This window comes from Xenopus laevis, chromosome 9_10L (assembly GCF_017654675.1).
Source record: "Xenopus laevis strain J_2021 chromosome 9_10L, Xenopus_laevis_v10.1, whole genome shotgun sequence".
NCBI classification, from domain to species: Eukaryota; Metazoa; Chordata; class Amphibia; order Anura; family Pipidae; genus Xenopus; species Xenopus laevis.
The window spans coordinates 45722883-45747447 of record NC_054387.1 but is presented as its reverse complement, the minus strand read 5'-3'; the positions used below and the strand labels follow the sequence as shown (position 1 = coordinate 45747447).

Sequence of the window (24565 nt, the reverse complement as noted above, 5' to 3'; positions counted from 1 at the left end):
CACATCACACCTTATTCCAGGGGGCAGTTACTGATTTGATATATAGCTGGAAGCATACACAAGTCCTATGCAACTAGAGAGCTAGGAACAGGGCAAAATTAGTATTTATTAACAGCAGGCCTGCTGCATCACAGAATTGTGGACAAAGACACGGAGTTGGAAACATTTCATTAGAATAACAGCTCCCATAATCCTGTGGGCTTTCTTAAAACACCAACACTCTGATTAAATATATGTAAATGCAATTAAAGTATTGCACAGTTTTAAGCAATATAATGCATGACATACACACAGTACTTATACCTTTTTTTTGTAGAAAACACCCGTCGGCATGTTCTCTCACTAAGCTGAATACTACTTCTAATCATGTACCTATGCATCAAATAAAATCTTAGTACAATGTAAAAGTAACTCTGAAACCACCAAGAGGTTTACAATTTCCCTTGTAAATAAAAAACAGCATTTGCACGGAGACCAACTTTTTGTTGCAGAAAAAGCTACCTTACCCTTTAAAAAGTAGAGTTTTCAATTTAATACTTAACGCTAAAACTGCAATTAGAAATTGTTAGCGTTTGTTCTTACTCTCCATAATTCGACAGTGCTGTGTTTTGATTTGGAATTTTTATTTCACTTTCTTGCTTCTACATGAATACAACATAAACCAGATATCGTCAAGGGTGAATGCGACTTTTTTTGTTTTTCTTTAATCCTTTATTCTCTGATCTCAGAGATGGAAACCCTGAAAGACGGACATCATTTGGTGACTCTCATAACAATTTCTTTAGGCAAGCAGTTCATTCCAAATTCAATAATCTACATTTAACAACCGTTGTATGTAATAATTCTGACCAGCAGGGATTGAAAAAAAAAAAAAACTGGAGTGAGTTCCTTTTTATTTTTGTGCATTTAAAAACATCGGGTTCCCTGATGTGCTAGTCTCTGTGCCTTATCTCAGGATAAAAAGGACCCATGCCTCATTGTTCTTTGCTCAGATATATTGCAGTGAACGTTCTGAGCCGAAACGCGACGCGTTTCATGTCTCCGGTCGAGTCCGTAAAAACGAGTTCAATAGGAAATATCTGACTTCGGTGGAGAAAGCTGGTTTGGAGATGTGTTCTCAGCCAGATAATTCCTTCCAGTTTTGCGAAGAAATTCCAGCAATGAAATCTCCCTCTCACTATGTGATCCTTAAAAATGGCACACTAGAAAAAGATTGGTATGAGGCAGTAAGAATGGAAGAAGTTCCACTGTTTAAGGCCACCTACGAACTGTGCGGTGTCCCTCCTTACTGGTAACACTGGGATCGTTGCGTTGATGACATTTGTCTGATCTGCAGTAAAGTCTGACCGATGGACTTCTGATCCCAGCATCCTGTTAGCCCTCGTTAAAACTAAAAAGAATCCAAAAAAACGTTCCAGGTTGTGTCATACCCACTCCTGCACTGGACGTTTATAATAGGTTACGTTCTGTTGGACCCCTTTGTTCTTAAATTGGAATATAGTATATACCAAGACGAGGATACACAGGGACAATATACATGGGATGACCACGGCTATAGCGTTTACAGTACTGGGCACGTCGTTGATGGTGACCATGATATCCACATCGTCGTGAGGCAGTTGGCGGTCTTTACTGTTGTCAACTTCTTTTTGGTTACAGCCCATCCAGTCTTTGACAATCGATCGGGGGTAGCCCGGCTCCACGGTTAGCCTTTGGTTATCAAATTTCCAATACTCTTTTCCTTTATAGAAATACGTGTATACTGGGGCGGGGAAGAAAAAGCACGGGTGTCAATTTGAATCAGAGATTAATCAAAAGTAAAACAAGTCATTTTTGGAACTGTTTTGCCCCCCCCCCCCCAATGAGGTAAAATCTGTCCTCTAAACATTTTACAAACACAAAGATGTTCTAATAGTCAGAATGACGTATGGCTACTGACTTGAAGGCATAATTAATATACACTGTCAATAGACATGAACAATGTCAATGAATATGAACCTTACAGGAACAGTTGTGTAAAAATAAAAAATAAAAAAGGCTGTGAAACATAAATAATTTTTCTAATATAGTTATGTAGCCAAAAATGTAATGTATAAAGGCTGGAGTGACTGGATGTCTCACATAACAGAATCCAACTTCCTGCTTTTCAGCTCTCTAACTCTGAGTTAGTCAGCGACTTTAAGGAGGGCCACATGGGACATAACTGTTTAGTGAGTTTCCAATTGATCCTCAGCATTCAGCTCAGATTCAAAAGCAAACACTTATGAACCATATGGCTTCCCCTTAAGTCACTGATTGGTTACTGCCTGGAATAGGAGTCCATGTCAAACTTAAAGCTTGCTACAGGTATGGAATCCGTAATTATGGAAAGATCTGTTATCTGGAAAGCCCCAGGTCCCTGAGCATTCTGGATAATAGGTCCCATACCTGTACATGCTAAGATTTTTGCTCTACAATGTAAAAAATGTACTAAACATATTTATTATTACAGGGTATTACAAATTTATGCTGTCATTCAAGACATTACAAATTGGCTGGCCTACCTTCATATTTCTTACTGATTTAAAGCAATAAATAGCTGCAATTCATATATTAAGATACTATTAAAAATGTTAAGATGTTATTGTAATAAACCACTGCAGGTATCATTTATAGTTGTTTCTAGTACAGTTCTTAGATCCTGTGTTGCTCCACAATTGCAGTGAGCTTAGCTCAAGAAGGAGTTCCCTTTATAGATTTTGTGGGGTATAACCAGCTCTGCTTTTTATGTATCCACACTTCCAAACTGTTATTAATTTCCATCAACACCAGCAACCTGCATAGTGCGCCCCCACCCCCCACCATCGCTATATCTGTGCTGAAGGGTAATTACTAAAAACAAATCAATCTCATCCACACTTGGGTGTAGGTCTGCTCTGTTTAGGTTCCGTTCCTTCTATTAGGCAATTTGTATCCGCAGTGACCTTTCCCAAAATACTGATGGGTTCCACCTCTCCGCACTTGCAGCTTCTGCCTGTGTGTAACAGCCTCCTTCCATCTATCTCACTATGGTGTCTTCTCCATTTTCAGCGTGCGTTCCAGCATGGAACACATAAGTGCTCGCGAATCATAGCTATACAGTTGTTAAAAACTTCACTTATTTGTGCTAATTTGTGCTATGCTTTTCATTCAATTTTGAGCTTCCTCTGGCACTTTCAACTTAAATAAATATCACAAAGCATTCTAATTAATATTTATAACATTCCACATCCATTCATTGGTTGCCCACAATTTGGTAGGTGGTTTCATCCTTTTCCTAACTTGATTTCTCCATAACAACACATCACCTTCTTTTTAAAAATTGGGCTAATTAAATTCCCTCATTCAACCCATATGGATAAATTGTCTGCCATTTAAAAATAATTTGCTGTTCCCACTTCAATATTAAATTGTCCATATTACTCCCCTTTATTCTATCTTACTCTGATTCCCCTTAATCATCATATTTGAAAGTCCTTTCAAATCTCCCTCTGTGTACCTCTGCATAAAGTTGTAAAGAACTTACCTGGTGGTCTAGTGGGGGGAAGGCAGGGGCGCCTGCCTCCCCCTCGGCGGGGACACCCGCTGCGTTGGGCGGTCTCTGTTAGGCCGCAGGTGCCGGTGTCTTATGGCGCGTGCGGCGGCGCGCTCTTGTGAAATTTAAAGGCGCTGGCGTGATGACGCCAGCGCACAATGGCGCAAAATCTAAACAGTATTTAAAGCCCATTAGGGCTGTGGGACCTTGCCTGTGATAGGAACTTGTTCCTGGGGCTTTGTGCTTGTTAAGCTTCTGTATTCTGATTCTGGTTTTGACCCCTGCCTGGCTAAACGACTATCCTGACCCTTGCCTGAATATCGACTACCCCTTCTGCCAGGGGCGTAACTACAGAGGAAGCAGACCCTGTGGCTGCAGGGGGCTCAGGAGGTATAGGGGGCCCCATGAGGCTCAAATTCATACAATTTCAATACATTTTGGTAAAACAGGACAACCTCTAGATATGTTTGGGGCCCTAAAATTAATTTGCTGTGGGGCCCAATAACATCTAGTTACGCCACTGCCTTCTGCTGTACCCTCCTGTCTGATTGATTACTCGGTTTTGACCTTTGCCTGCCTGATTACCATTGACATCTGCCTGCCTCGACCCGGCCTGTTCTGACGACGATTCTGGTTTCCTGTTTTGTACCGTGACCCTCGGTCTAAAGACTCTAGATAACAGTCGTGCCCCTCTGTCTATCCAGAACCTCTTGCCTTGCACCTCTAATCTGGTGGCATCCAAGTAGCTGAGGGCTCCTCCCGAGGCCAAAGGCGGTCACACTACAGGTGAAGCACGAGCCGAGACCAGGGTGCTTGGCATTTGATCTGGTGTTGGGTGCCGACCGTGACAAAAGTCTATATAAGGCCTGTATCTGACATTTCTTTTCCATCATAGAAACTGATCTTTTTATAGCTACTCTATGTTCACCCACCCTGACTGTAAACTGCAACCAGTTTTTGCAATGGAGTATAAGTTACACATACAGCACAATCCATATACTAGATAACATGATTTACAGTTGTAAAATTCTCTGTTATATTCACCATGTCAATAATAAATCACCTTGCCCTACAATTAATATCTTCACATTCCTAATAAGGGAAATAACACACAGCTTTTATACATCTTTTTTATTTTATTTTCTCTTAAACTTGAGGGAGCTAACTTTTCTTTCAAGCTATTAACATGTCTATACATTATTTTGGGTTTGTCCCCAATAAAGGGTGCTAGATTTTTATCTTGTTCTAATATTCCCCAACTTTTATAATATCTTTATCTTGTAGCTAACTGCATTGAAGTCTAACACAATAGGGGCAACTTCCCCTTTATTCTCCAACCTTTTATCATCTTTACTTTTGGGAATCAGAAGTTATCTCTCCCTATTCCTTGCTTTCACTTTAGATTTTTTTTACAGTGTTCAGGGTACCCCCTCTCCCTCAATCTGTCACCCAAAGCATCTGACTGTTTATCAAATTCCTGGAGGAACTGTCCAGTAGGTATATTATCAACCCAAAGGTGGTGATGACAGCTCCCATAATTAATATAGGAATTGGCATCCACATTCTTGAAGATGGTGGAGGTGACAAATTGACCAAATTCTATATCAATCTTAAAATCCAAAAAGGTTATTGACTCCAAACTGAGTTTCATACAGAAAAAGGGGAGGTCATTCTAAGCATATTAAAGAACTCTTTAATAATTATTCTGACCTACTCCACACCATAATTATATCATTGAAGTAACGTCCCCACAATTTAATGTGGGGATACATTGGATTATGCCAGACTTCCTCCTCCTCCTACAGACCCCTGCATAATAAGGAGCAAAAAGTGTTCCCATCACTGTCCCGCAGATCTGTCTATAAAATAACCCTACAAAGTAAAAATAATTATAATTTAGTATCAATTCCATACATCACCCCCCAAAATCTTTTTGATCCCACGGTATACTATCAACCTTTTCTAAATAAAATAGTACAGAAAACCCTCATGAGGGATGCATGGGTACAGTGAATTAATATCGATAGTGACAAGGTAATAATTATACTTCCATTCAAATTCCTTTAACCAAGATAAAATCTCCATAGTGTCTCTCACATATGATGGCCAAATGTTAATGTATTTTATGACAGCATGAATTCTTAGGGGAACTATCGCAAAAATGAAAATTTTATATAAGCGTCAGCATACTGAAATAACAAACTTCATGCAGCAGTTGGGTGTCAGATAATCATTGACAGTTAGATCCAATATATCTTATAGGTGGGCTCCTTTTGCCTAGAAGATGTATTAGAGCTCACTCTATTAAAATCACCAGAAATCCTGTCTCTCTACATGCAGGATTTGTGCAAAAGGCAGTTATTTATTTTTTTTGTACTGGAATCAATTATTTGAATAAACATAAACTTGATTATTTGATAAACAATGCAGAGTATTTAATTGATTGTATTTACAAAGTTTCTTACTTCAGTATGAGGAAGCTTATATTAAATTTTCATTTTAGCGATAGTTCCCCTTTAATACTAATAAATGTGTTTAGCTGAATTGCCATTTTTAGTGACTAAATGTGGTTGAGGTCCCCATCTGTTGGTATTAGGATCGCTGTAGTGTCCCAATCAGATGTAAATAATTATTTTATTGGTGTAAAAAATTTAATTCTACTTGCTGTGTTGTTTAACTGCTGATACTTACATCCTTCTTTGCTCACAAAAGCTCCTTGAGGTGATTCTGGAATTCCTTTCCATATTGTGATTGGCTTGGGGTATCCTGGATCTGCTGCACTTTTTTCTTCATTGTATCTCCAGTATCGGTCTCCCTTAAAGAAGTAGGTTTTGCTAAAGGTCTCCCAGCGCAAGGCAGTGTCAATTCCTTCCCTTGGGAGGCAGCTTCCCAACTCTACAAGGCTGTGGGGATAACCTGGCTCAGCTGTGACCTCCTTAAAGACCCAGTACTTGTCTCCTGCAAGAGAAAAAAAAAGTTACTGTGTATCAAGTTACTACATATATATGATGGCACACACTACAAATAAATCAAAATGAACAACTAAAGAGAAAAAACAGATTGGAAAGGTTGAGGTCATTGAGTCCATGGGTGTATTGCAATGAAGGCTTGAGGAGGCACAGCCTTCCAACTCCAACAACAGTGAATGTTTGTAGATGTCTCTGCATTTATCTTGCTGTATGTTCTGTAGTATTATACATGAAAACTCCAATGTAGTTATACAATCATGTGTTCAGGGGCCATTATGAAATTGGTGCTGTATTTATACTACCATATGCTCTTGGTTCTTATACGTTAAACTAGCACTCGATTTATTCTGCTATGTGTTCTAAGTGTTATATATATGAAATTGGCGCCGTATTTATCCTGCCATATATTCTATGGTATTATACAGGTATGGGATCTGTGCTGCCGTGTGTTCTGAGGTGTATATATATATATATATATATATATATATATATATATATATATATATATATATATATATATATATATATATATATATATATATATATATATATATATACATATACATATATATATATATATATATATATATATAGAATTGGCTGTGTATTTATCCTGCCATGTATTATGTGGTATTATACATGATCTGGGCCATTTTATATGAAATTGGTGCTGTATTTATCCTACCATATGTTTTTCGGTCTTGTACGTGAAACTGGCACTCTATCTATTCTGCTTGATGTTATATATGGAATTGCCAATACTCTATATTTATTCTGCCATGTATTATAAGGTATCGTACAGGAATGAGATCCGTTATCCAGAAACCCATTATCCAGATAGCTCTGAATTATGGGAAGGCCGCCTCTCATTGACTCTATTTTATCCAAACAATTATAATTTTTTAAAATTTTTTTTTTTTTCTTTGTAATAATATAACAGTAACGTGTACTTGATCCAAACTAAGATATTGTTAATCCTTATTGGAGGCAAAACCAGCCTATTGTTTTTTTTTAATGTTTACATGATTTTAAGTAGACTTAAGGTATGAAGTTCCAAATTATGGAAAGATGCTTAATCTAAAGCAGGTTCCAAGCATTGTGGATAACAAGTCCCATAGCTGTACATGAAACTGGCACCGTTTTTATACGCTCATATGTTCTGGGGCACTGTTTTTATCCTGCCATGTGTTTTAGGTTATATGATATTGGTGCTGTATTTATCTTGTGATTTTTTCTTGGGTGTTATACATGTAATTGGCTCTACCTTTATATTGCAAAGCATTCTGGGATGTATGTTACATGAAACTACCACTATATTTATCCTGCCATGGGTTTTGATGTATTATAAGTGGATTGGCCCCATGGATACTATGAAAGAACCTGTGTACAAAATATCTTCATTTAGTCTCCCCAAAAACTAAAATCACTATGATTACAAAAAACATTATGAATGAGTCTACTTAGCCATAGACACTGTAATTCGATCTCTAAACATACACTCAAAACATACCATATCCAAATCAGACCAAACCTGAGAAAATAGAAAATAGGATAAAGGGTAATGGTACAGAACAGTGGAGTGCAGTAGTGTCGTATGGGAAACCAGAAGCGGAAGAAGCACGAGATGAAGGATATAGTATCTGATAGTTGAAACAAGAAAGGGGATTGGGAAGAGTAATGGCACAATTTGACAGCACAAGGGACAATATGAAAGTTAAAAGAAAAATAAAGATAGAAGGGACATTTTTTAAGGGATAAGAAAAATGTTTGTTGTTGGTGGCATTTCACCAGTTATTCATTCATTTACCTTTGAAAAAAACAAACTTGCCATCTGACCGTTCATAAGCTGCATCTATTTTAGGTGGAAGTCCCTTCCAGAACTGTTCAATTTGCATTGGGTATCCTTCCTGTACCTTGTTGTTACGAAGGCGCCAAAACCAACGATCCTACAAAAAAAAAGGTTTCTTTTATTCGCTTGTTTCTGCAGTCATCGTAAAATGAGGGGGGTCCAAAACACCATGTACGTTAGTAGCCTAAGACACTAAATTATTGCTTGTAGTACCTTAAAAACGAACATTTCTCCTCTAAAGAGAGCCACGGTATTAAAATTTCCATCACATATATTTGGCCTGGAGCCTGTACTGGGTGGCTTCTCTCCGAGAGGCGGTCGTGGTGGCCTTGGCTGCCTTTCATGTTTCCTTTCAGAGGTGGAATGGATCCGTCGTGGTGGGAGAGTGGGGAGAGGTCTGGTTGGCTCCATGTTTTCTGCAGGGGGTCCTTTAAGGCATGAAATAATAAAATAATATTAGTTAGAAACTGATCGAGCACTTGCCATTCAATCTGTGCCATGAACAATCACTTGTTCAATCCAATGAACATGGGAGTATGGAAACATTATCTTTTCAAATGATGTAGGGTAGAAAGGGGTAATTCACATCCTGGAATATAAGGGGCCCATTTACTAAGAGTCAAATTGTTTTTTCCACGAATCTTTAAAAACTTCTCGTTTTCCGATTTTTCAACAATTCAAGATTTATTGTCATGGGAAAATTTTTTTTCCAAAATGCATCAGTTAATAGTGCTGTGCCAGCACAATTCTGCACTGTAATCCATTTCTCAAAAGAGCAAACAGATTTTTTTTTATATTTAAATCCAGGTCCCACTGAGACACTTTCAGTTACATTGAGTAGGAGAAACAACAGACTGCCAGAAAGCAGTTCCATCCTAAAGTGCTGGCTCTTTCTGAAAGCACATGAACAGGCAAGATGACCTGAGATGGCTGCCTACACACCAATATTACAACTAAAAAAGATACACTCGCTGGTTCAAGAATTACATTTTATATCGTAGAGTAAATTATTGACAGTGTAAACAGTGTAATTTAGAAATAAAAACTACATCATAAAAATCATGACAGAATCCCTTTAAGTGTAAAAACCACGAAAACCACTAATACAAAACTTTGCCAGGTAAAAGTTGTTGGGGTCCTATAGAAGTCAGTGGGAGCTGCGCTGATCCTATTGGACCGTTTAAATCAATTCGGACTTTTAGAGGTTTCAGATTTTTTTTTCTCTAGGAATTACATAGTTACATAGTTAGTTACATAGTTAAATCGGGTTGAAAAAAGACAAAGTCCATCAAGTTCCACCCTTCCAAATAAAAAAACCCAGCATCCATACACTCACCCCTCCATACTTTTAATCAAATTCTATCTACCCATACCTATACTAACTATAGAGTTTAGTATCACAATAGCCTTTGATATTATGTCTGTCCAAGAAATCATCCAAGCCATTCTTAAAGGCATTAACTGAATGAGCCATCACAACATCCCCCGGCAGTGCATTCCACAACCTCACTGTCCTGACTGTGAAGAACCCCCTACGTTGCTTCAAATGAAAGTTCTTTTCTTCTAGTCTAAAGGGGAGGCCTCTGGTACAGTGATCCTCTTTATGGGTAAAAAGGTCCCCTGCTATTTGTCTATAATGTCCTCTAATGTACTTGTAAAGTGTATTTCATCCCTTAAATTTTTGGAATTGTTCAAAAAACTTGAATTTTTAGAGGTTAGCGAGGTATTCGTATTTTAATGCAGATCATTCGGCGTAATTTTCCGTTCATACTTTATTTGGATCTTTTAATAAATAACATGACATTTTGAGTTTGTGAGTTTAGTCGTGTTTTTAGAAACCACTGAAATCCAACCTTTGATATATAGGCCTCTAAGTGTAGACCTCAGTGTGTTTTTCACTGGCAATACACAGGCTTTTATAGCATACTGTCTGTGCATAAAGAATACATAAAGTTGTATTATAAAAACTGAAACAGTGACACTAATAATTGTAAATATACCAGCATTCCCTTTATATGAAGTCATTTTGCTTTAACTATGTCACATATGGTTTAGGAGATATTTTGCAAGTTACAATTTATAGCACTATTGCAATATGCTGGAAGGACACTAGATGGCACAGGGTTTTCCCTATTTTGCTAAAGAAGACAATGCCGTCGCACAGGCTTATATGATCATTATCATATGATTGATATAGTCAAAATTATTATGATCAAGTTGCAGTCGCTGAAACAATGTTTTCATATACATATCACTAAACTGTAAAAACATGTCAATCATTTCTCCTGGTCATTCAACCAGTAAAAGCATTATCATCTTAAATTTCCCCTTTTAAAACTGTGCTTTATTACCTTAATCACTGTGCTATTTAAACCTACATTGACATAAAAAATGGTTATCACATCTGTGCCACTGTGACAAAATTCTCTCTTTTAAATATAGCTAGAATCTCAGCCATAAAGCAGGACAGGACTGCTGCTTAGATTGGGCCGCTCCGCAGAGAACTTTTTTTTTGTAACAATGTAGCTTTATTGAAAAATATTGACATAGTACATATCAGTGTCATCCCCTTGTATCAGGGTTGCAGAATGGTGCATTCATCATTTTTTCCAAGGAAGGAAAAAAAACAGTGTAGATTTATGTCTAGTATTTGTCTATTTTCCAAGAGAATATTGCAACATTATACGTTTTAACAATAACTGAAACAATTAAAATACCAAACAAATATGCAATCCGTGTATAATATGGAATAAAATATCCCAATATTCGCTATATTTTCCGTGTTATTAATGGAAGGGGTCAATATCAGGGGTGGATCCCTTAGGAGAGAGGTTCTCTGCTGTGGGTGCACACATTTGGGGAGGGTTGTGATAGGTTGGATTTAAGCGGTCAGTTAAACAGGATAACCAAACTTTTAGATACTTGTGTGGGCAACCCCATCTTATATTGATCAATTTATAGATTGGTAGGGCTTGGTGGACTAAGGACTTCCAAAGGGATCTCTTGGGGGGATTTGGGTCTTTCCTTTTAGTGGTAATACATGTGTAGCGCTATAGTAAACTGACTTGTGCTAGGGCAGTTTTAGCTACTTTCCTTGGTGGGCTGAGACCACCGATGAGCTCTCTTTCTCAGGGGTAAGCTCTCGCAACGGTGTGGAGGCAAGGGTGTATTGTAACTGTAACCTGGTGCGATAGCACAATGATGGGCGCCAGTAGTTCTTTAACAGTTGAACAAAGAACAGTATTTATTGAACAATAGCACATAGATCATTTAGCACATTGATCCACAATGGAGTATAGAACATACACAGCAGCATAAAGGAAGCATATACTCACAGCACGTATAGGCTGAATCCCCACAGGCTAGGGAATAAACAGCAGAGAGTAAGTTGACAGCATGTGATGGGTATTGCCCAGTTTTCAGGATATCTTCCAGTGGCAGACTAGGGGAACTCCTGACATCCCTATCTCAACACTTGGTTCCTTACTCTGGGTCAGTAATACCCTGGGATCTTAAGCCCTCTAATCTCCTCGGTGGAGCCTTGAGCTGCTCAACTAAATAACCTCTCTATCACTCCTAGAGCGATCTATAAAAGCTGTCTAATTACTAGGGCCAAGGCGCCTAGGGTCAGCACTACCCATTCCCTTCCAGCCTGCTTGGTTGGGCTAAAGCAATGGACCCAGAGCACATGGTTCCTAAACCTTTTATACTCTGGTGTACACTGTGTGAACTGCAGGGGTTACATAAGCACAAGGTCCCCATAAGGACCCACTGAGGTGTCCATATTACTAGGGATGTGCCTGTCTGTAATGTGTAAGGGTGTCTAAGATTTTAACATCCCTACACGTGTATTAGCGTAGGCTAGCATTATAGATATCAGAATTCTTTCTGCTTTAGTTGGACCTAGATCCTGTACCTGGTTGAGCAAGATTAGGTGGGATCTAGCGAAATTGGTAAGTCCAGTATTTGAGATATAAATTCTGTTACAGAGGACCAGAAGTGGTTAAATTTAGTACAGGCCCAGACCATGTGAAAAAAGTGTGCTGGGGATTGATGACAACTGGGACACTGATCTACATTGGGACTATTAATAAATTTTAAGATCATTGTTTAGATTGTAAACTCATCTGGTCAGGGCCCTCTGTACCTGCTGTATCAGTTATTGGTTGTTATTATATGTCAATCTGTAGCTTCAATGTATACACCCATTTGTTGTACAGGGCTGCAGAATATAATGGCACTTCATATAAATATGTGTTAATAATAATCACTGTGAAATGCCTGCATGTAGCACTAAAAAAAACTAAATAAAACTTACAAGACAACAAGAGTCCCAGATATAGTACATGACAGAGCAGTATGTTACATATTGCTTTTCATTTTTATGAGTTTCAATAATAGCAGAAACCTTGCAAACATATTTATTTAGAAATCTTTATGTACCTACAAACTCTGCTGTACCCAGCATGCAATAGAGCAGTTTCCCTTTATAAGAGGGAATTCAGTGCTTCCATTTCCCTATAATGAGAGTCATTTCGGCTACAGCTATTTTTATGGTTGCAAACCTCCTGTGACAGTCACACGTTTCTGGGTAAAATAACACAATAAGAAGGAAATTTGCCATTTGCAGCTTTTCTTTTTTTGGATATTTAAAGCGGGCAGGAATTTTGTTTGTAAAAAAAAAACTATTTTTGGATGACTCAATTTTGGGAATCAATGTTCTTTTCCAGGAATACTTAACTCAGATTTCAATTGATATTTTTAGTTCAGCAAGCTAAAATGCCTTTAACTAATGAGCGAATAGATCAGACAGCATAGCTGAAAGCAGGAGGATGGATGTTGGGGGGATGCAGTTACTTTCTGAGCCCCCCTGTACCCCCAGGCCGTGCTGCAGTCACTGGGTCTGCTTATAGTTAGGTACAGTAGTTACACCAGTGCTGTCACTAGGTTTGCCACCTTTTTCGGAAAAAAATACCGCCCTTTCTATATATTCAGATTTTTTCCCTATTAATAAAATTGGGGTCAAGTATAATTTTTACTGGTCAGGCCGGTAAAATACTGGCCAGGTGGCAACCCTAGTTGTCACTGAGGTTGCAGATATATCTGTCTGCACTGGGCCCCACACATAGTGAGGCTAATGAAGCCAATGCACGGAGGAAAGTTACAGATAGCAAGTATAGTAGTGCAAGATGGCTCTAGCAGAGCAAGTTGACCGTATCTGGCCTTTGGCCCCCACTCACTGTTGCCCAACCAGCATGAATACAGTAGTTCAAGTACAAACCAATGAACCGCAATAGTCAGACACAGAAAAGCCATCAGTTAGATAAGGGCATATTAAAAGTCATAATGACAGTAGAGAAACAAACCTTTAATACTGGGCCGAGATCCAACAAGCCTGCATCCATTGCCTTATTTGCTAAACAGAACATATAAATTCACATTTCTCTCCTCCTCTGCAGAGTGCCCGAGGCTGTTGTAGGACTGAGAAAAATCTCGGAATTAATAGGCGGACTGACGGCTCCGGTAATGATAAGCCCTGTGCAAATAAGCCCAAATATAAATAACAGCCACACTTTCATGGCACTAATACTTTGAAGGGGAATCATGATTAACTGGTCCTTTAATGAGCCTTTTCATCTTCTTTCTGGATCAGTCTTTAGTTTCCCAAGACAACATAGTTGATGCTAAATGCTAACTGCAATTCCCATTATTCACCCCAACAGCTAGAATGCTGGGAGCTGTGGTTCCTGCAGCTGGCCCTGCCAATTTGACACTCATTAATAGGGATGCACATTTGAAATTTTCCTCATGTAGCTGATTCGTCGATGCAGACTGTGCTCTATTTTACAACAATGGGCTGGTCCCTCTAAGGAGCCCAGAGCAGTGAAATTTCAGTCAGATAGACAAATAAGATAAATATTTGAGAGTGACTGCAGATTTACAATCTAGGATGTCCTCACAACTATAGGAAACCATTGAAACTGTAAAGGTGGCCATACATGGGCCGATAAAATCTGCTGACAGACTAAGCCGGCAGTTTATTGGCCCTTGTGTGGGGCCATCAGTTGGGCTTCCCCGATCAATATCTGGGCAAAAGTCAGGCAGATGTCGATCGGGCAGGGTAAAAAAAATCCTGTTGGATCGTGGCTGCATCAGTTCGCTGATGCTGTCCTGCGATCCGATCGCCCGTATTGCCTCCATTCTGATCTGACTGTAACCCTATAAAGCTAAGGGAAGGCCCAAACACATGTTTTACTGAAATGAGGGGCCTAAAACCAAAAACAATGAAGATCTCTGTCTTAAAGGCTTGTCCTTTGTGACAGTAGCAACACCATACATATCATGGCTGAATTGCTTGATGACAGACAAAAGAAACGCCCCTTTTTGTGATATAATATGGCATAACTAAAACTCCATTACCTTTATGACGTCACACGTAACAAAAACTTAGAGAACACCCATTTAAAGCCCCCCGTTGCTTCCTCTTGGGGTGGTGTAGAAGTGGATACATTTAAGCTCTGCCCCTTTGTAACGCCACACAGAGGAGCCTTACCAATTCTTACACGCTATGTGTGTGGAGTACAGTCACACTGTACAGTCACTCTGACTGGTTGCTTAAGACTAAAGTCTATCAAGTCTATCGAGCAACAAGCTCTGGTTATCTTCTCAAAACAATGAAAGCCATGTATTTAAAATGAGAGTAAAGGCTTCAGCTATAGGTACAGGGCCTTTATGATCATGTGTCCTAAATACTAACACTGCTATTCCATGCTTCAAGATCTCCAGTCAGGAGAAAACAAGCCAATGTGGCGGCCATGTTGAGTCTCTTGCTGACAAGAGGAAAAGCAACCTGCATGAGGAGAGTATTATGACTGACTTTCCCTTGTGTCCGACTTGTCTCCCAGGCTATGTTCAGGTTTTGGGTATCTCTCTTATCACATTACACGGTATGACTGCCGCCTGAAGCAGACAGATAATTATGACAATTGTACCAGTCTGTTCTGAGGCACGGAGAAAAGGAACATGAGGTAAACACCACTAGGGAAAACAAACTAAGAAGCTCCAGCGCAAAATGGCTGCCATTAATTTTTGTAGAGACATCTCCGTACAAGAGATGAGATTATATCAGGCAAACAAACAGCGCGTTCTCCCACAGTTCACCTGAGGTGAAAGCAGCGACACAAAGAACACAACAGCCTTGTCGGAGAATAGTCAAATGATCCCTGACGGCCTCATTATAAACAACAGCAAAACTGCCTCGCTTGCATGCATGCCTTGTGGAAATGAGATCCATGCAGGGAAGGCAGGTAGGTAGTCAGACAGCCTGACCCAAAAGGTTGTGCCTGTTTGATGGATTTAGAACAAAAGGGCTGGGAAAAGGCTTTCATGTTGTTTCTGCAGACGTGACTTTGGAAAAATACATTTAAATGACTAACATTCAGCTGCCCTACAGTAACTGAAGCTATGAAGTATGATAGGGGTCACTCAGGCTGCCTTAAATTAATGCACAGAACATGCAAATGGATGTGAACTACAGTTCCCAGCATCCTTTGCACGTCACTGGCTACACACCCCTAAAATCTGATTAGAAAAAAGTTTCCAACCCACTTTCTATCATCAATGGAAACTATAAACATGCAATTTTACATCATTCACTCCTGAAAAAATGTGACATCTTGCTTTATGGCAGGGATCACGAAAACATGCTCAGAACAACAGTTGAAAGGAGAACTAAACCCTAAGCTAGAAATGCCATATTTTATATACTGAACTTACTGCCCCAGCCTAAAGCTTCAGCAGCCTTATAACAGTAATGATCCAGTCCTTCAAACTTGTCACAGGAGACCTTTACCTTTATTAGGAGTGTCTGTGACACTGCACATGCTCAGTGTGCTTTGGGTTGCTGTTGAGATGCTAAGCTTAGGAATCATTGTAAATCATCTAAAAGAAAACGAGGTTTGTCTGTGACATAAGCTGATGCTACAGGGCTGAATATTGAATTCTGATGCTAACTGCACTATTTTTTCAGAGCAATGTAATGAGTATATGAATTAGTTACTAATATGCCTTGTATTGTGACATTTATATTCTAAATATACACTGTATATTGTGAGTCCAGAATCGGACTAGTAGGTGCAGGGCCCACTGGGGCTGCCACTCCAGTGGCCTCCAGCGCACCCCTACACCCCCCTATAGGGGCCGACCGCTACCCGCGGCCATCAGCAGTCTGAGGGAGAGCCGGCAGGGTTTAGGTCTGGGCCCTGCCCCTGTGTGAGTCTGTCCCTAAGCTCAGGTAAGTGACAGCAACCGTAAGCCTGTACTGTCAATCAATAGAAAAGAAGATAGGGGGCATCTTTGGAGGCACAGATCTACCCTGCTAAAGGGTTGTGGTTGCCATAATACGCATCATTTCTACCCTATGTCTTTATTAAAGGAATTTTTCAGGGTAAAAATAAAAACTGGGTAAATAGATAGCCCGTGCAAAATAAAAAAGGTTTCTAATATAGTTAGTTAACCAAAAATGTTATGTATAAAGGCTGGAGTGACTGGATGGTAACATAACAGAACACTACTTCCCTCTTTACAGCTCTCTTGGTTTCCACTGGGGTTGTAACAGGCAGTAACCAATCAGTGACTTGAAGGGGGGCCACATGGGTCATAACTGTTGTTTTTGAATCTGAGCTGAATGCTGAGGATCAATTGCAAACTCACTGAATAGCATGCCTCCCAACATTTTGGAAGTAAAAAGAGGGACAAACATTTTTTTCGCACGTAGAACAGGGAAATTTTTTGACCACACCTCTTTCTGTGGCCACACACCCCTAATTACCGTGTTCATTTTACAACATTTGGCAGGTTATGAAAGTTTGAAATTATTTCTCCTTATCTAAACTGTTTTTTTGTGTCTCACAATTATTATAAAGTATCTTATTTGCACCTGTTAGTTGTTGTGTGCTCTCTGCTAAAAGCCAATTAAGTGAGAAACTTTGTTTCTTTTTCTGGCTGTTCAAAATAGGGACTTTCCAGTACAAATGAGGTTGAGCTGTCAAAAGAGGGACTGTCCCTCTGAAAAAGGGACAGTTCTGAGGTATGTGAACAGTTATGTCCCATGTGGCCCATGTTCTGAGGTATGTGAACAGTTATGTCCCATGTGGCCCCCCTTATAGTCACTGACTAACTTAGAGAACTGAAAAGCAGGAAGTTGGATTCTGGCTATTATGTTAGACATTCACTTACTCCTTCATACATTACATTTTTGGCTAACTAACTATAGTATAAACATTATTCATTTTGCACACCCTATCTATTTACCCATTTTTAATTGTACACTGAACTGTTCCTTTAAGCTTTAGTTGTCCTAAGACACATTGCATGAAAAATCATTTACAGCACTGCTGCCTGTAGTGTTCTGTGGCAGATTTATACATGCAACAAAAGAACAGGATTCAATACATTCACATTTTCTCAGGATCACTTTAACTTTTCAGTGCTGTCCCTGTATGTCACTTGAATTAACATGAAGATGTCCAGCATATAGAAGAAATAAGGGAGCACGCTTACAACTGCTGCCGTGTATCCAAAGTACCTCCAAGTGTTTATTGCGGAGAAATGAGCCTTTTATGTGCAAGGAACGGCACAGCATTGTTACAGGCTCCATTAAAAATTAAACTAGGTTACAGTTTGGTAATATCCCTTTAAATATCCTGCTCAGAACATAAATTGCCAGTTATATTGTTGCTCAGAACATAAACTGACGGTTATATTGTTATGGGAAACCCAATTAGCCTCGGTTATTATTAGAGATAGAGCTAAGGTTGCACTGAAGATCCCTTTAATGGGATATAATGGGAGATTATTTGAACTGTAAATGAAAACAGGTGAAACGTTATTTGACTGTGTATTGCTGCCTGAATACGGCCGAGCTCCAACCAGCAATCTATCCACATAAATAGCCTGCCAACCACAAGCGCAATCTGTAAGACGACTCCTGCTTTCAGCACAAATGATCATAGAAAGCAATTTATCATCAAGATTCTGGGAGCGTCACGCGTCCTTTTCCTGGAGTGTATAAAATCAATATTATTCCAATATTCTCAGAGCCAGCTGCCTTCTCTGACATCACAAGGTTCTAAAAAAGAATGTTTGTCAGAATGCTGCACAGCTATTGGCTGACAGACACCAGTGCCCAGCCAATGGAAAAGCGAAGCAATGGGGACATAATTTTTTCTGTTTATTCTTTGCAACAACCAGTCACCCATTGTCCTTAGGGAGGGAATTATTGATGCAAGGGAAACGGCAATAGATAAGGAAAATAAATGTTGAGGCTTTAATGGAATGAGCAGTGCAAATTAATGCCAGAAAATAGGGAAGAAGCTTGGATTACACTGTGCAAATCTGGGAGAATAGATAATAATTATTTCATAAATTGTGCAATATGAGGGTTTAGATTATTTTCTTTCCAGAACATCCCTTCTATGTATATTTAGATACATGTAGGTATGTGTATGACCAGAATGAACAGGAAGGCTATCTCCCTAGGGTTGCCACCTGTGGGATTTTCACTCGGACAGCCCGGTTTTCGGATTTCCAAATTAGGAAACCTGGCCAAGTATTTTAAATTAATGGTTATAACCCCACCCAGACGTCACAGTCACACCTCCGGCTCGGCAACCAACCCCCCCCCCTCTGACATCATCTGCTTGCCCCCTGCCCGGTCTCACTGCCAGTAAAAGGTGGCAACCCTAGATTTCCCATAGATTCAATTTTAATCAAATAATTACATTTTTAAAAAAATATTTCCTTTTCTCTGCAATTATAAAACAGTACCTGGTCTTTGATCCCAGCTAAGATAAAATTTAACTTTATTGGAGACAATAAATCCTATTGGGTTTAATTAATGTTTATGCCCAGAATTGTATTTATATATTTTGGTGGGGCTGCCATATTGGTTACCTTAGACAGCACATTATGAGGGTATAGGGTATGTGTACACAGGACATTTCTTCTTTATATATTTGTATTTGCAGAGGACCATTTGTCTGTATGAATTTTGTGGTCACAGCCTCATTGCACCCCAAGCTTAATGGTTTTAAAAATTTGTGGTGAGCACAACTTTCCCTTTGTTTGTTGTTATATTTGTATTTAATGATGGTGAGCTATAAATTCATTCATTCTATGGAAATACAACTGATAATGTGATGGGCCATGCAAACAAGTAGTAGGAAGGAATTCAAAAATATTCTGCAAACACACATAACTGAAGACATGCAGTTTACAACCAGTGTTCCAAATAGAGAAATACTTACCATAGATTTTCTGGATTCCCTGTAAATCATCCTGGGGAAGCTTGAAATTACGAGTTTCCATGTACTGGTAGAAAGGAGCCATGATTGCACTGGGATCATTGGAATGTTCCAATCCTAAGGCGTGGCCAAGCTCATGGACCGCAACTAGGAATAGATCATTTCCTAGAGAGAGTGCAGAACACAGTATGTAACATGAGATTACTGCTCGCCATGCTAATGCAAATGTATTCAATTAAGTCATATTCATGCCACCTTGAAGTTATTTGTTTACATGTACTGCAGTCAGGGGCCCTTTGCCAGAGTGTGAATAAAGGGCCATAAAAGGGCAGGGACTCGTGGGCGTGTTGTCAGAGTTTGGGTGGATAATGGGTGCAGTTTTATAATAACTGCGGATTGGCTGGGAAGATAAGGGGCTGGCCATATTTCATTGCAGCCCATATTTCTTGTTGGCAGGGCCCATCACCCAGAGGGCCCAGGATGAGCTCCTTGGAACAAGGACCCTCCTAACTTAGTAATACAGGGCCCCGTTATTATTGATGGCAACCCTTCATGTACAGGGGATATATGTACTGCACCCTGATCGTTTGCCTAGTAAGGAGTCTTATTCATAAACTGGAAAACAGGAAACTGCCAAATTTTGGCAAACTTAAAAGGCGTGGGTCACCTTTAAGTTAACTGTTAGTATGTTATAGAATGGTCAATTCTAAGCAACTTTTCAATTTGTCTTCATTATTTATGATTTTATCGTTTTTGAATTATGCGCCTTCTTCTTCCTACTCTTTCTTCGGTTCGAAGGCTGCAGTTATTGCTAATTTGTATTACTCATCTTTACTGAAATCAATGTATGGTTGCTAGGGTAATTAGGACCCTAGCAACCAGATTGCTGATATTGTAAACTGGAGAGCTGTTGACTGAAAAGCTAAATAACTGAAAAACCACAAATTATAAAAAATGAAACCCAATTGCAAACTGTGTCAGAATATTACTCTCTACATCATAACTACAAGTTAACTCAAAGGTGAAAAGCCCATGTAACCTATTTAACAAACGGACAACCTCAAACTGCCGCACCCTGATACAACCCCCACCCCTGGTTTGTTTGAAATCGAGTCCCGTTTGTGGTTCCACCACTTCAAGAGGACTGTTCCTTATAAGCTGAGAATGTATGGAAACTGAATGAAATCATGTGTTTCTATGCAAGTTGGTTTTGTAAAAATGAGACTTTATAATGTGAAACTCAATGAAAGCATAAAAAATCAAGCAGTTTTTTTTATCTATCAGCTTTAATGGAAAGCTAGCTGTAGATGTACATTACTTTATATCAGTTCAAACTCCAGACAGACCAAGCAGGTCCTCTTGTCCCAAACATCAACATAAAACATGACAGGGAGCTGAGGAAGTTTTGCTGATGCCCTGATCCACCAACAAACAGCTACTGCCATATCAGATCTGGACAAATGATCAGGTTACACATGAGTGTGAATTCAGTAAATTCTAAGATTGGCCTACAACTGGCTCATTAGGAAGGAAGCCATAGCTAATTATACTCTGTATTCTACAAATTTCTGATTTTTTTCAGTAAGTTTAAATACTTTTAACCTTCAGCCTATAGAAAGCTCTATAAGTATCTTTATAACACATGGCTGACCACTGTCAGCACCACCAATGGCCGTAGCCTTGGCATGAACACGTACCATCATGATTGGAGTTCCCAAGAGTCCAAGGTTCATCAGAGTCAAAGTGCGTATCTCCTCCTATACCCGGGCCAGGAAAGTAAGCGTGAGCCAGGAATCCGCCTTCTCCATCAAACGGAGAACTGTCTCCATGGAAACCAGAAGCAAAAAAGATCATGATGTCTGCCTCCTTCCTTTCATTTTTGATCTCTGAGTAGGGGATTTCTTCAAATGTTAGAGGAGTCACCTTCTGCCACACGTCAAACGCCTGACGGATCGCTTTCCTGGTGTCAAGCTCTCCTACTTTAGGGGTGTAGTTGTGAATACTGAAAGACAAAATCATAAGCAATATTCCAGTAACTGACAAAAGACATCACATTTCCACCAAAGACAGGACAATGCAGATGATAATATAGTGATTGCCATAGACTCCATTTGCTGGAATGAATCAGAGACATCCCCAAGCAGGGCCTTGTAATAATGTGGCTTAACTGGTAGAGATAATATTCATCAATGGAAATCCTCATAGACAACCAGATGTAACCTGTTACTGTAGGTTACAGGACTAGGGCACGCTGATTAACTGCTGTGAACAGGGGTGTTTTTGGGTTCTTGAACGAGGCAGCCTTTTGTCGCCGGCCCCCTTGCAATTGTGCTCTCTGCACTAGAAGATCCGAAATTCCAATTTGCTGCCCCTGGTAACCTACATCCTACCACATGGCAGCAGGGCCCATGCATGTGAACTTTATCTTGCCCCATCTTGTCAATAACTGCTGAGGATTCTGGGTACAGTAGTACATACCAGATGTGGCTTAGAGTTGAAATCCCTAATGCACATGGCTTTAAAGCCAGCCAGTTCATTGCTGATCCCACCCGACACTTTCCTTCAGCAGAGAAGAATTGTATCTCATTACAGATGTCTGGCATTTTAGCTGCTAAGATCCAAAGCGTGCAAATCCCAATTAAATAAATATGAATATGTTGGTACAGATACACCGAGTTCTCACAGGCTCAGCATCTGGGCCAGGAGCTTTCTTAGCACTCAAATAGCTGCAGCAAGATTTTATCCTGTGACGTGTATGCATAAAGCCTTTTATTTTTTTTAACATACAGGAAATAATGTACCCCCTACTGTAAATTAAGGATTTTAGAAATCACTGAGGAGTTCTGTGACCATGTAACGACACAAGGCTGCAGGCTGAGTTATACAGGGAACTCTGAGTATTACTCATGTATTATAAGGGATAATGTACCCCCTACTGTAAATTATAAGGATATTATAAGTCACTGAGGGGTTCTGTGACCATATAAAGACACAAGGCTGCAGGCTGAGTTATACAGGGAACTCTGATTATCACTCATGTATTATAAGGGATAATCACTCATGTATTATAAGGGATAATGTACCCCTACTGTAAATTATAAGGATATTAGAAGTCACTGAGGGGTTCTCTGATCATATAAAGGCAAAAGGCTGCAGGCTGAGTTATACAGGGAACTCTGAGTATCACTTGTGTATTATAAGGGATAATATACCCCCTACTGTAAATTATAAGGATATTAGAAGTCACTGAAGAGCTTTGTGACCATATAAAGGCACAGGACAGGGAACTCTGATTATTATCAAATAGGGACTAAAGTACCCCCTCTTGTAAAATATAGGCATATTATAAGTTACAGAGGAGTATCATGGCAATATAAAAACATGAGACTGAAGGCCAGGTGTTTTTATACAGGTCATGGAACTCCGAGATGACTTCTAATATCCTGATATTTTTCAACAGGGGGTATTTTATTATAATACACAAGTTTCATGTCATGGGACAGAAATGACACCACTAAGCTCCGATTATAACCAATGACATCACTATGCACCGTTTATAAGGATATAATTTACAGGATATTCAAGGCTCTTGTGTATTATAACCTGCTATATACCTACCAAAACCCCTTCTCTCTGCAGCAAGAAAAATGCAGTTCTTTAAGCACTGACCCACCAACAAAAAACAGATCGTCAATTTTATTTGTCTGTTGCAGTATATATAATTCTGACTTCTAAGTGCGCCCTGTTGCTAGTTTAATTAAGTCCTAGCAACCAGAGAACAGTCTAAATTCCAAGCCCAAGGGCTGCAGAACAAAATGCAAATACTATAAAATAAAACCCAAAAAATAAACAATTAACTGCTACTTTAAATACTTTCCACCCTTTCTTTCGGCTTTACTCTACTCCATCTGTGGATATAAATAGGCCGGCACATATAACCTAAAAAGATATTTATAGCTGGCATCTTCTCTTATTCCAACATCTCACTGCTGCAGCTTCCAAAACTGCAGATGGGAAGAGTGAAAAACCCTGAGTAAGTGAAAGTATGTATGTGACTAACCCAATATAAACATGGCATGGGGGCTACAATTCACTTTAAAGGGGAAGTAAACTCAGCTTGCACATGGGGCTATTGTGGTAGTAAGTATTTAAAAGGTTAGTTCACCTTCAAATTACATTTTATTATGATTTTTTAATTGATCTATTTTTTAAGTTGTTAAGCAGCTTTCCGGTTTGTAATTTCAGCAGCAGTCTGGTTGATAGGTTACAATTTACCATAGCAACCAGGCAATGGTGTGAATGAGAGACTAAAATATGATAGGAGAAAGCCTGAATGGAAATATAATTAACAAAAAGTAAAAATAAAATTGTAGCCACACAGACCAATTAGTTTTTGGCTGCCAGGGTCAATGGCCCAATTTGAGAGCTGGAAAGCAATAAAAAACAATAAAGAAATAAAAAATGTAGACCAATTGAAAAGTTGAATAGAATAGGACTTTCTATAACTTACCGGTAACAGCAATAACATTGCAATGGCAGCCCTACCCACAGCAAAATCATTTTAGGGCTCTGCTTCCTCTATTGTAGCACCCCTGCAACCAATAAACATACAGGTATGGGACCTGTTATCCAGAATGCTTGGGACCTGGGGCATTCCAGATAAGGGATATTTCTGTAATTTGGCTCTTCATACCTTAAGTCTACTAGAATATTATGTAAACATTATATAAACCTAATAGGCTGGTTTTGCTTCCAATAAGGAATAATTATATCTTAGTTTGGATCAAGTACTGTTTTATTATTATAGAGAAAAAGGAAATCATTTTTAAAAATGTATATTATTTGGATAAAATGGAGCCTATGGGAGACGGCCTTTCCGTAATTCAGAGCT

General features: G+C 39.3%; 1 protein-coding gene across 1 annotated transcript in view; it reads right to left on the bottom strand.

Moving 5' to 3' along the window:
- Positions 1 to 606: 606 nt before the first annotated feature.
- Positions 607 to 24565, bottom strand: part of LOC108701091 (matrix metalloproteinase-24) — a 68681-nt gene continuing 44722 nt past the window's right edge. The window contains exons 4-9 of the mRNA XM_018235285.2: positions 21372 to 21676; positions 19678 to 19839; positions 8585 to 8799; positions 8330 to 8468; positions 6245 to 6511; positions 607 to 1762 (exon numbers count right to left, since the gene is read on the bottom strand). Of these exons, the coding sequence (XP_018090774.1) occupies positions 1425 to 1762; positions 6245 to 6511; positions 8330 to 8468; positions 8585 to 8799; positions 19678 to 19839; positions 21372 to 21676 (1426 nt within the window). The 3' untranslated portion in view covers positions 607 to 1424. The remainder of the gene's footprint in view (positions 1763 to 6244; positions 6512 to 8329; positions 8469 to 8584; positions 8800 to 19677; positions 19840 to 21371; positions 21677 to 24565) is intronic.